The 12,294-nt window shown below is 37.1% G+C and overlaps 1 protein-coding gene across 4 annotated transcripts in view; it reads left to right on the top strand.

The window, feature by feature from the left end:
* Positions 1-12,294, top strand: part of RPS6KC1 (ribosomal protein S6 kinase C1) — a 113,817-nt gene that overhangs the window by 64,848 nt on the left and 36,675 nt on the right. For all 4 annotated transcript variants that reach the window (XM_067564979.1, XM_067564981.1, XM_067564980.1 and 1 more), the window contains one exon: positions 3,298-3,390. In XM_067564979.1, the coding sequence (XP_067421080.1) occupies positions 3,298-3,390 (93 nt within the window). The remainder of the gene's footprint in view (positions 1-3,297; positions 3,391-12,294) is intronic.

Raw genomic sequence — 12,294 nt, 5'->3', positions numbered from 1 at the left:
GTTTACTGGTATGCCTGAATTGAGTCAAGCTCACCCTGGAAGGAAGAAATGCATTGTAGACCAAAAAATTAAAAATGTTTAGTTCAGAAATGCCTCTCATGATTGTGTTGGGGCATTCAGCAGCTTCTACAAGCTTCTGAATTGCTTTTTGAGGTGTCTTGCAAGTAGCTTCCATCTTTTTAAGCAGATAACCTTAGCTGAGCTTACTTGTGCAAAAAAAATCTTGTTTCAAGACACTGTTAATAGATCTCTACTTTGCCCTTCCACAACCAGTTCCCTTGGGACTTATCTTTTCTTAGTTTGTATTTTTGTTGCAGTCACACTAAACTATGTGTGATTGTCAAAGACGTCTCTCGTGTAGTAAATATAAAAGTTCCAAACTTCTTGTCTGTCTAAATTTGTATCAAGTAAGGACAAAGAGGGCAGAAAATTATTTCATCTTATTTTGCACAGTCCTAAGAGCAGTTTAAGGAGATAGTTGCTGTTAAAAAGAAAAGCCTTAGAAAATCAGATAAAATTAAGCTCCCTAACCCAAAGTAAATGTTAGGCGCCCCCTTCCCCCCCCTCCACACCGCCCCAATGTTGTTTTTAAAGGAGAACTCTTTCTACAATAAGAGTCCACAGATGCATTTGTGGGGACATTCTAAATGAGGAACATTTTGTGAGAGTTGATGTCTTACTATTTACTAGTTGTACTTGAGAGAATTTTAATATTGTGGTGTCTCATCCATATCTATGTAGCAATGAACCATTTTCTTCCAAGAGGTGTCAAAACTAAACAGTCAGAGATGTTATGTGAACTCCTTGCTGGTTGCCTTTCCTTGGGTCAAATGCTCTTGCAAGTGGGGAAAATCTTTAATGAGTGCAAATCCAATATTTTCGGAAACTGAGCAGGGAGACAATATGAGGAATCCATTACAGTTTGTATGGTAAAAATTAACTCTGGCTGGGTAACAGGAAGAAACAGGTAGTACTGTGCAAGGACCCCCAAGGGCAATGGAACCCCTTCTACTGTATTGTACTGAGTTGGACAAATGTCTCCTTTGCAGATCAAAAAAAGGAATACATCAGAAGAAAAAGGGGAGAGAAGAGAGAAACATGCATCTCTCTTTGATAAAATTCAAGGTTGACTAGCTAGGAAAAGCTTGACTTTAGATGAACAAAATTTTGCTCTTGATTTAATCCCCTTACTTTGTAGCGCAAACTTTGTCCATCTAGTGACACTATTGTTCTAGTGTCTAAGCATTTATTTTACTTTATTATTCATTCTTGATTTTTGTCTCTTTTCTACTCTTGTGCCAAATAAACTTTGATTTTATTTGAGATCATAGAAATTAATTTACATAGATTGTTACATTGGGGACAGCCCCAACCTTAAGTTCAGAAGTGGGAATGTAGTGACAACTGAGGCACATAAAAGAGCATGTAAAGTGCTGTGAAGAAGGATGTGGGCATCACTGTGGGCAAAAAGAGAACTGGGGGAATAGACCTCACTCCTTGATTGTAGCTGAAAAGAATTAGATAGCATGGCCGATCTTCTTATCTACAGCAATCTGAAGAAATCATATGGTGAGAATGGCGACGCATGCCCCAAATGTTGACATACATAGTGTTTGACATAAAGTTTGTCTAGCTGAGAATGAAGACAGTGGCGCGTTTTTTTTTTTTTTTTTTTTTTTTTTTTTGGACAGTGGTTACTGGCCAGCCTCAGAGACTCATTCATTTTGGGGAATGCTCGTCTTGTTATTGTGGATCACAGTTTACCTCAGATTTCCCTTCAATCCTCCTTATTGTTCACTCTTTATTTCCATCTGGCAGGGTTGGTTCCTCTGGAGTTAGTTTTCCTCAGTGGTAGCTGCTGGAGGTGATAGGTTTGGAACTTTCCTTTCCTCCCTCTTCAGGAGACTAGGCTTCTCCACAGGAAAAAAGATGAACTTTACAAAAGAGCTTTTGCTTCAGTTTAATTTTTTTCATTTGTAAAGCAGCTGGAAGCTGTCCTCTTTGTAGGTAGAGGGTTAGAGTCTGTGGTTCTGTGCAGAAACTTCATACTGGATTTTCAGGGGGAAGGATCTGATTATTCTTTGTTAGGGCAGGTAAGTGGCTAGAACCTTTTGAAAATGACTTATTCAACTGGCAAACGTGTGCATGGTGATCTATGGAACAAATAAAAAGACATAAGTCTCTGTCCTGAGTTGCTTACATTTGAAACCCTCCTTCCCCCAACTGCTGGATCGGCACGTGGAAGAGAGCCAGCACCTGGGGATCTAACACAGGAAGGTGGGTTGGTGCAGAAAGGGGTGTGTTCTCTGTGGCCTGGATTCCTTTCTCACTGACTCCATGGAAGCTATTCTATGGCTTCTGAAGGGATAGAGCAAGGGATGTGTCTGGCAGGTCTCAGCTGGGTTTCTCCCACTCCATATCCCTGGGGCACAGCATGGTGCTGAAGATAGCCTGTAGCACTAGCTCAACCTTAAGCAGACAAATTGCAGAATGTAGTCCCTTGTCACCCCAAGTGCTATAGGGATTAAAGTCAAAACTTTAATTTCCAGGTGAAATTCTGTTACTTCAGTTATGCATGGGAGATGGAAAGAATAACAGGGCTTGTATTATGCAAGTGTGTGTGTATATATGTGGACACATATGCCTGACACACAAGGTCTGTAAATTACATACTGATAGGTCACAAAGCACAGTGGAGACTAAAAAAAAAAAGTATTAATTATTTGAATAGTTAACACACTCTGATCTGTTGCAGTGTGACTTATTTCTGGGTTGGTAAAGCATAGCTACCTTTGGAAAGGCTCTTTTGGGGATCGTGTTGCGCACCTTATTAAGTAAGGGTTTATTACTCACATGAGTAGAGAGCACTTGCTGTCAAACAAAAGGAGCACTATTTAGCATTCTATATTTTGTAATTTATAAAGCTTCTAACTTCTTTTTTCCTGTCCCCTAAGCCCTGAACCACTGTGAATCCAGAATAACTATAAAGCTATGATTGATTATTGTTGCCAGGTGCGAGCTCAGCTATTTGTTACTAAGTTTCATTACTTTTGCAAAGCATGGGAAACTATATAAATTCATTACTTTTTCTATTTTAAATTTTGTTTTCAATGTTATCTTGATTTATCTACTTGCAACTTTTCTTGCATTTAAGGACAAACAGAAAACTTCTCCTTTCATCTTCACTCTCTGATTTATGATAAATTTAGTTTCCTTCAGCCTGGCATTTGCTACAGCAGGCAGTCTTCCTTCAAGTACCACCCTGATTGATGTGTAATCTTTGATATCTTCCATTAGCCTCCAGGATCACTAAGTTCAAGGCCCTCTTGGAACCTAAGGAGCCCTGCCGAGGAACTGAAGGCCTTCAGAGTCCTTGGGGTGATTGACAAGGTAATTCTTCAGTGTCTCTTCAAGAGTTCAGTCATAAATCGACTGCATGCTGACATTTTGTCTTTGAAGCTGTGGATCTTAAGGTTATGAAACAAAAGGGGAAAATGACTCAAATGCATCTGCACTTTAAAATAACAAAAGTAGAAGGAAAAAAAGGCTTTTATCTAAGCAATTCATGTAAGGTCATGCAAAATATATTTGAGCTAAAGGATAAGGTACATGTTTGGTGGCATTCAATAGGATGGGGCCTGGTTTTTGAAAATAATGTCAGTTACAATACCATGGTAAGCATATGTTAATACATTTTCAGTTTATTAAACTGATGGCTATTTGAAATATAGAAGGGTAATAATTCATGCACTTTTCTACAGTAAGTGCAATATGGAAACTTGAGGGGGAGAAACCCTTGTGGGAAAGATATTTGCTGTCTTTCCTCTTAGAACTTGGAATTCAAATCCCCAGCCAAGGCAGAGATCTAGAACAAGTCAAACTAATTTTCAGCTCATTCAAATAAAATCTCCAAAAATCCCAGGGTAATATCCCTCTGTCATGTGTAAAATGTAATGGACCATACGGATCTTTTGCAAGCCTAATTAAGTGACCAAAAGAATAACAGTGCGTAAAGTAGCTGCACTGTTTTGATATTGCTGATTAATTATCCCCTTACCAAGTACATTTAAGATGATATATTATTCAGTAATGAGGCAATGGCTAATTCAACTTGTAATGACTCATTTCCTTGTTGTCACTCCATTCCCCTGATGCCTTTTGATTGTTCCTTGAGTGATCCCTGGCTTGTGTGCTTTGTGTTTTCAGGGCACGTGTCACATTTATAACTTGTATTATTAAACATTGCTGCTATACTCTTAGTTCTGAATTTGTTCCTCTCTCTTTTGTTAGGCTGAACATAGCAATGTGGATTTTATTTTTTTTGTCTGTACTCCTTTTAATTACATGCATAACTACTATGTTTTCTCCTCTGGGCTATCTACACTCAGATTTTAACCTTGTTTTCACAACATGCAAGGACCTTTTAGCTATAATATCATTATTTATTGTATCTCCTTTTATCTGATTGCAAGTGTCTAATCTAGTCAGTGTTTCTCTCTGGATATTTATTAAGGAGCAATTGAAAGACCAATTTGATAGGCTGATTATAGCTGTTAGCTGTGTATATTGTTTAAATCTTTAAGACCATGGGGGATTCCAGGAACTATCTAACCACATAATCCTCCCTAAGGAGAGATGGAACAAGAGCCTTAGGAATCATCCATACTTGGAATACAAGCCCATGATATTATTGCAGAGAGATAGAACAAGACCTCTTCAAATGTCTTTCAGTCATAAGTAGAAGAAGACAGTAAAAAGTAATTAGTAACTTGGAGGTGATGCTCAACATCTTGAAAGCTAAGCTCTGTTATTCCATGGGCTAACTGAATCTCCCAAGTATCATTAAGCTCCTATCTAGCAGACTCCTTGATACAAGCCTGATATGTCCAGATCCTGCGATCAGAAGGTTATTGTGGTGACAAAAATCAAGAGATTTAATATTGGAGCCATCAGCATGACATTCATTCTAATAGTGTTCGCTTGTATAGCCAGCCAGCTGGTATACCATAGGGGGCAGACTTGTGTGAATTATTGTTCAGAGATGGAGCAAGACATTTTCAGATGTCTCTCTACCTGTATACCTGCTCCCAGGCTCACTACTCTTCTTCTAACTTTTAATCTTACTCTGTCTGAGATATAGTTTGACTGTTTTTATCATTTGATTATTGTGTCATAAGAGAATCCAGTGTGTTAGAGCAAGTATAACGTCAATCCCTGCCCCAAGGAACTTAATCACAGAGTATGTTGTGTGAATATAAAATATGTAATTTTGTATGTGTATATAAAACATGAGTGTTTATTATGTATGTAGAGCAGGGACAATGTTTTTACTCTCACTGTAAATCACTGTGTACACTTTATGTCCTCCTCTTCATGCATTCCCAATACACTCACGCAAAGTCTTCAATTGTGAAAGAGCTTAAATGTGTGTAAACTACTACTGTAAATAGTGACACTGAAAGCAAGCATATTCCAGGGAGTAAAAGTGTGTACGTACTAAAGACATCATGCCACAAGTAAATTTATAAATATTAGATTGTATAAAGGATCCCATAATATTTTGAAGTTTCGCTCACCACAGAAAAGCAGCTATTGCTGGGCTAGAGTGTATAAACAGGTATTCAGCCAGCACACTGCACAACAGTCAGTTTTGGTCAAGGATATGGAGGCAAACCTCTGCTCTTTCAGAAAGTTCTATGGGATCTTTAATATCTCTGCGGAGCAGATAGTCTCCTCTCTCGCTGCTAATGCATGACGCCACGTATGAGAGTGCCCATTGCTGCTTACTGTGTAAAACCACCTAGACCAGGATGTGGGAGAACATCCATCTACAGAAAACACCCCTTGTCTGTGGTGTGTACCTCTCCAAACCATTGCTACACTCCTGATTAGTTTCAGCAGCTAGTGTGGTCTATATCTGTGACTTGTCAGCCTGCTCCTGGTTGCAAAGCAAGATTGCCCATGTTAACTTGTCTCCCTCATATGAACCCTTTAAACAGTTTTGCTGTTCCCTGAAAAGTATTGTAGTGTGTGGCTAGCATCTACAGTATGCATTGTCCTCTTAAAAATGAAACAAATGGGATCTCAAAAGCAGGATTTTCTGAGAAGCAGATACTTTAACACATGTTATACTGTGTATAACAGTGCTTGAGTACAAATCAGCAGGCTAGTGACACTTTGGTCTTGTATCAATTGCAGCCATGTGGGAGCATCCATTTGCAACATTCAGCCCAAACCATATTATAATGTATTTTGTCTGTGAAAATGGGGCAAAATCATGTGACTGTTTATTTTCTGGACTGTAGCAGAGTTGTCTTAAAATAGTTTATAATGGTTTGGGACACAACAGGAGTAACCAGGTCTGCATCACACAGAGCTCTTTCTGAAAATCTCCTCATCCTTGTTCTAGTCATGATACAACTTTCTTGGTCCTAATAACAATGGAATTTTTACAACTGCAGTGACTAACTTTGCTCAAAACAGGTCTAGATGATATTACGGTAAAAATGCCGGTGGCCAGTCTATATCCTAGAGCTCCCATAAATGCTAGAGGTCATGGAGTTGCACCAGTGTTATACAAATAATGACTCAGAAAAAACAGTTTGTCTGGAACCTTGCTTAAATACCGAGAGTCCCCCATTAGATATGTTGCATCTCATAATAGTAACATTGGTCAAGATTTTAAAAAGGGACTAGGGTGACTTTATTTTGTTGTGCTCAACTTGAGATGCCTTGAAGGGGCCTTGTTTTCAGAAAACTGGGTACTGATCATTTTCTGAAACTCAGGTTCTTCATGGTGTTTCAGGTTGGGCACCCAAAACTACCAGTCAATTCTGGAGAATTTTGACCACAACTTTCTTATCTTTTTTTCATTTGGGCTGTTTGCTTCGAAAGTAAGCTGTGTGGTGTTTTGCTTGGCACAGGGTTTTATATATTTACAAGGGGAAGGGCCCTTCTGTGAATAGATTTTTTTGAAAATAGTATTTTAATCTAATGAAAAATGAGGCTGTTGCCCTTTGAAAGTTCAGGGCTGTAATCTGTTGTGGATATGTGAGTGTGACTCCTGTTAGCATTGAGAGAGAGAGAGAGAGGGAGAGAACGTGTGCGTGTGTAGCTATCTGTACCCCTTGACCAAATGTAATCAGTTCTCTGAGCACAATAAAGCATCTTCAGTCTGCAGACTTCTTTTTGAAGTAGCAAACTTTTTTCTTTCTAAACTTATTTAGATTCTGCGACATGGAAATATTTTTTAACTATGTTGAGCTTCTGCCCCAAACAACTCTTTACTTTGAAGCTATAATCAGCCCCTGAAGAAATAGATTTGTTATGTTTCTGCAGATATCTTAACAATGCTGTTTCAAGCCCAGTGTCTTATTCTTTAGTGGGCAACCCTCTGTTATTTAGATTCATTCTATTTAAAGATTCATCTTGTATCCCTAAAAGCAGAGTTCATTAAGCAAGGACTACGCTGCTATAAGCAATGTCTCATAACTTTTTCCCCAAATGGCCAAGTCAGTATTGCTGTAAATCTGGAGTAACAAAACTGGCTTCAGTGAACTTTCATCTGGATTTTCCCTGATGATTCTGATCTCAGTAACAGGCTCAATCTGCCAAGACTTGTTTGAATTAGCCTTATTATCCAATAGATTCTTGGTTAAAATGTGTGTAACATAATCTGAAACACTAAGAATTAGAATACTATTATCAGTGTACTGCTAAAATTAATTGAGAAGTCTGTGAAAAGGCCTCTTACATGGATGTAACTCTCTCCCTTTAATTTTTCTGAAGAACTGAAAAAATCTCATTGCCCTATATTACTTTGCTTCATTACAAATACTTGGTTTTCTCTTCAGTATTATGCTGTATGTGAGAAATCACAACCCCAATATTAAATTCTTATGCTCTAGTCTATTTCTAGGGACAAGTCACCATGACACCCACATCAGAATTATTATTTTAAAAGTATGATATGATTATTACTTATGTCAGCCCCATAAGCAAAAATGGGAAAAAAAAAAAAAAAGGTGCAATATAAAGAATCCATATGGTTCTTGCTTGCATAATGTATTTTTTTAATATGCTACAGAACCATAGTTAGTTGAATTCAACAGGTTATGGTTAGTTTAATTGAGTTTAATTAAAGGGTAGGAAAATGGGTTTGTGTTATGACAGTTCCTCTGTTGTACATGAATGTTTAATATTGCAGTAGCTATGTCTTAGTCCATGTTTACTAATTCCCCTTAGAAGCGTCAATATTTTTATCCTCAGTTGTACTTTGAGTAGAGCTTAAATAGCATTGCAGTTGCACAATTTATATTATCAGCTCATATTTTGGCACATTGCAATCAGAAAAACATTCTGCCAAATTTTGAAGTTCTTCCTTTCCCTTAATGTTAGTTATGGGTTTGTACAGTTAACTGTAAGCATAAAAGATTTAGAGAAAACGTAGTTGCAACAATGGCATAACTATTTGAATTCACAATTTCCCCCCATTTGTGGCATTATGATGATGCTAAGAACCAGAAAGAGGAACCAGTCTGAAATTAACTATACACAAAAATTAAATTGACTAGTCTTATTTTCATTGCCCAAACATAACACAGTGGAAACAAATAAATGTCATAGTTGTTAAAAAGTAGATTAAATATTTACAATTTGATTAATCTAGCTATTATTAGTAATGTAAATAAGGAAACTTGTTTTAAGAGTATTTTTTTGTAATCTGACAGGGTCTTAAGTGTCTATCTTGTTTTATAGCAGTTTCAAATCTACTATAGTAACCATAGAAGTTAAAGATGGAAAAGTTGTATTGGATCACTCAATCCATTTCCCTGTCTTTGTTCCCAAAAATACATTTTAATATTTAGTCTAGTTTTGGGTCCCAAGAGATGAGGCTTCCATTACTTTCCAAGGGAAACTATTTTATAACTCACAAATTAAGAAGAGTCTCTCCTCCTGATATTCATCCTTTGTCTTCAATAATTGCATTCTATTATTCCTGTCTATATCCAGTTTTATTATACTAAAGAAAATAATTAATCTCACTCCTTGGAGTTTACAATGTGAAATATTTAATATGTTTTTGCTATACACATACAGGTTTTAAAAATCTTTAATCATACTTCTGTCCCTACAGCTTCCTGATAACTTTGGTTGCTCTTCTCTGAACTCCCTCACATTTGTCAATACCTTTCTGGTAATTTGGTGTCTAGAATTGAATGCAGGTGCAGCTATGCAACAGTTGTACAGACAGAGATTATTACCTCCCTGCTCTGACATATTGCCTTTGGGTATAGGCAGTGTTGAATCACCCAGGCTTGCCTTTATAGTCCCATCACACAGCAAACTAATGTATTTGCTCTATTAACCCTCTAGTAGGTCTTGCTACTGCTTCCCAGATGTCCCCTCTCACTGAGTATGTGCTTCAGATTATTTTTCCATTTATGTATTAGACTGCGTGTTTCCAGCGGAATCTTTTTTTACTTATGTTTCTAGTCTCTCTAGGTCCTTCTTTATGTCAGTACTCACTGCAAATTTTTGTTGCACTATTGACTTGATTTCAAGTAATTAATAAAGATGCTAAATAAGAACAGTCTGAAGACCAGTTTCTCCTAACACAGAGAAGAATAACAACATAATTTTAATCCATTCTCCCCAAAATCAGAAAACTAAGAATGCATGCTTAATTTCACTGGTTCATTATATGCCTTCTGCCAGCTTCCATGTAGAAATAGTTTGTTCTTTGGGAAAAGGACCTCGTCTTATCTAATAAGTTGCTTAGCCTTATATTTAATAACTATCTGATCCTGGATGATGCTCTGTATTATATTCTGGGTACCTGGATACCTCCTCCACCATGATATATTGCCACATTATCATTTTTGGCTAATTTCCAATCTCTTTCAGAGGAGTAAGCTTTCACCTTTTACAGCACGACCACGTATCTTAAAAAGGTGAGTTTTGATATTTGCTGCTCTCTGGAACTTGCAATAATTAAACCAATAGAATTTTTATTTTGTTTGCTGTAAAATTGCTCATCAAGAGACTACACAAGCATAAATCCATTATGGATAATCATTAAAAAAGAGGGATAATTGAAGTAATCACATTGACTGCACAGATACAATGATAAGCTCTAATCAGATTTTTTTGGGTTTTTTTACAAGTATCAGCCAAGTGCTCTACTAAAGTTGCCTTCTTGGATCTATAATCTTTGTGTGTGTGCAAGTATAAAACAATATAAATAAAGGTGTGTGTGCGGTTAGAACTGCTCAGAAGAGTGACTATATTTAGTGGCATAATAAATTTCTATTAAATAGACCATTTACTCCTGTTAGTCTTGCACAGCCAACACAGCTGAGAGAGAGTAAGGTGAATTTCATTCCTCCTTCTGCATCATCAACAAAATTATGTAGCAAATTCTGGCAATCCCCTTGATGGCAATGGAATTTCACTGAGGGTGTTACTTGACTTACAGAACCTTTTGGTCCTGGAAGTGATAAGCAAACTAGAAAAAAAAACCACTTTGGTCATCAGATCCCAGCTGGAGTTTGCAGGATATGTGGTTAGAAAAACTGTCTCATAAACAGAGAATAACTGGCCTGGAGTTACACAGTAAACATGGATCCAGTGATGACATTATTACATAGTTTATTTTCAGAGTAGAACTGTAATTCAGTAATAGAGAATAAAGCCAACTTTTAAAATTATACCACTGCTGGTAGTCATATCTCCAAAAACCTTAAACTACCAGGATATGTAGTTAAAATATGTAATGAATTTCACTTGATTATTCAGGAGGTATTATTTGTTGCCCACATCAACGAACTTAAACCCACTTTTTTTGGAAGCCATTTATTTATTTAATTTTGATAAACGTTCAAGTAAATATAACAAACTCAAACTAGTGTAAATATGTGGTATTCAGTTCTGAAAATGTGTAGGATTGAAGAAGCAATACCAGTAGATTAAAACAAAGCAGAACCTAATTGCAGTTGGTCAGGCGACTGTATTTACATGAAAACTATCTGAGAGAGAGCAATGCATTTACAGCAGCTCTTAGTTCATCCAGTAGTGTCCCCTGTGACCTTGGTTGGGTGTTTTTGTAGGGTGACTAATGGCTCACCATGTTCTCTTTTTCTGGTGACTTGCCTATTGCCTGCCTCTGGGTTTGTGATTTTTCCCTTATGCTGACTTCTGCAGTATTCCTTCAGTCTCTTATCTCAAGGCTTTGATGCATATGTTGTGAAGGTGGCCACCGTGACTTTGGGTGGCAGCAGATGGTAAACCTTCAGGCTGCCACCGGCTATACTGGTGTTAAGTTGGAAACTTAGCGTTTGATGAAGAATCAGTAGTGCATATGAAAGAGATTTTACTGCAGAAATATCTTTTAATTAAAAAAATTAGCATACTGAAACACTTGCTAATTTCTATGTATGTAAAGGATCCTAAAATTAACTGTTTTCTTAAAGCTAAACTGTGGTTATTTACAAGTCAGATTTTATTTTTCTCCAACGTATTGTATCTAATGTACTTAAATAGGCTTTGTTTATAAACTGAGTTGTTGGACACTATTATAAATCAGTTATCTGAAGGTCTGTGAAGTGCAATTATTTTTAAAATTAGTTTCCTATAACATAAGAATTAACTTCCAGTTTTAAAAACGAAATGGGAAATCTTACTTCCAAACCCCCAAAGAACTGGCATGTAATTACCTTAAGTAATACTGATGCCCCTTTGCTGCAGTATCTAGGTGACAATAATTCCTTGTTTATATACATTTTGGGACACTAAACGGTTGCCTGGGAGAGCTAAGATACTGTACAAAGCACACTTGAGTGTGCTGATGAAGATCTTTATTTGCCCTAATTTTGCAATATTTTTTGCCTATCAACTTTGAGTAGTTTTGAAATTGATTCTTGTAGCACTGCCTACCAATGTTTTTTCTTGGTAGTAACATGCTATGTTGAAGGGTTTTAAAGCATAAAACAGTATCACATAAGTATGACAAACAGGGTTTGCATAATTTCCTTTTGTATCAGTCTCATTTGCCTTGAATGGATAATGTCTGGCATTGCACGAATGTTGCCTCCTTTTTGAGAATGGATGTATAATATGGTGGGTGACGGTTATTTGTTATAAGGTATTAGAGCTTACAATTCACGCTATAGTCCTCCTTACCCAAACAGCTTCCATCAGCATGTGAAAGCCAGGAACAGATTGGCTTCCTAACATAACATAAGAGAAGTGCCTGTACACAATCTGCTGTTGCTGATGCTATTGCTTTGGATCGAG

This window comes from Emydura macquarii, unplaced genomic scaffold (genome assembly GCF_026122565.2).
Source record: "Emydura macquarii macquarii isolate MOO-44397 ecotype Brisbane River unplaced genomic scaffold, CSIRO-AGI_Emac_v2 contig_2676, whole genome shotgun sequence".
Taxonomy (NCBI): domain Eukaryota; kingdom Metazoa; phylum Chordata; order Testudines; family Chelidae; genus Emydura; species Emydura macquarii.
The sequence above is the reverse complement of the archived record's forward strand: the minus strand, read 5'-3'. Positions and strand labels throughout refer to the sequence as shown.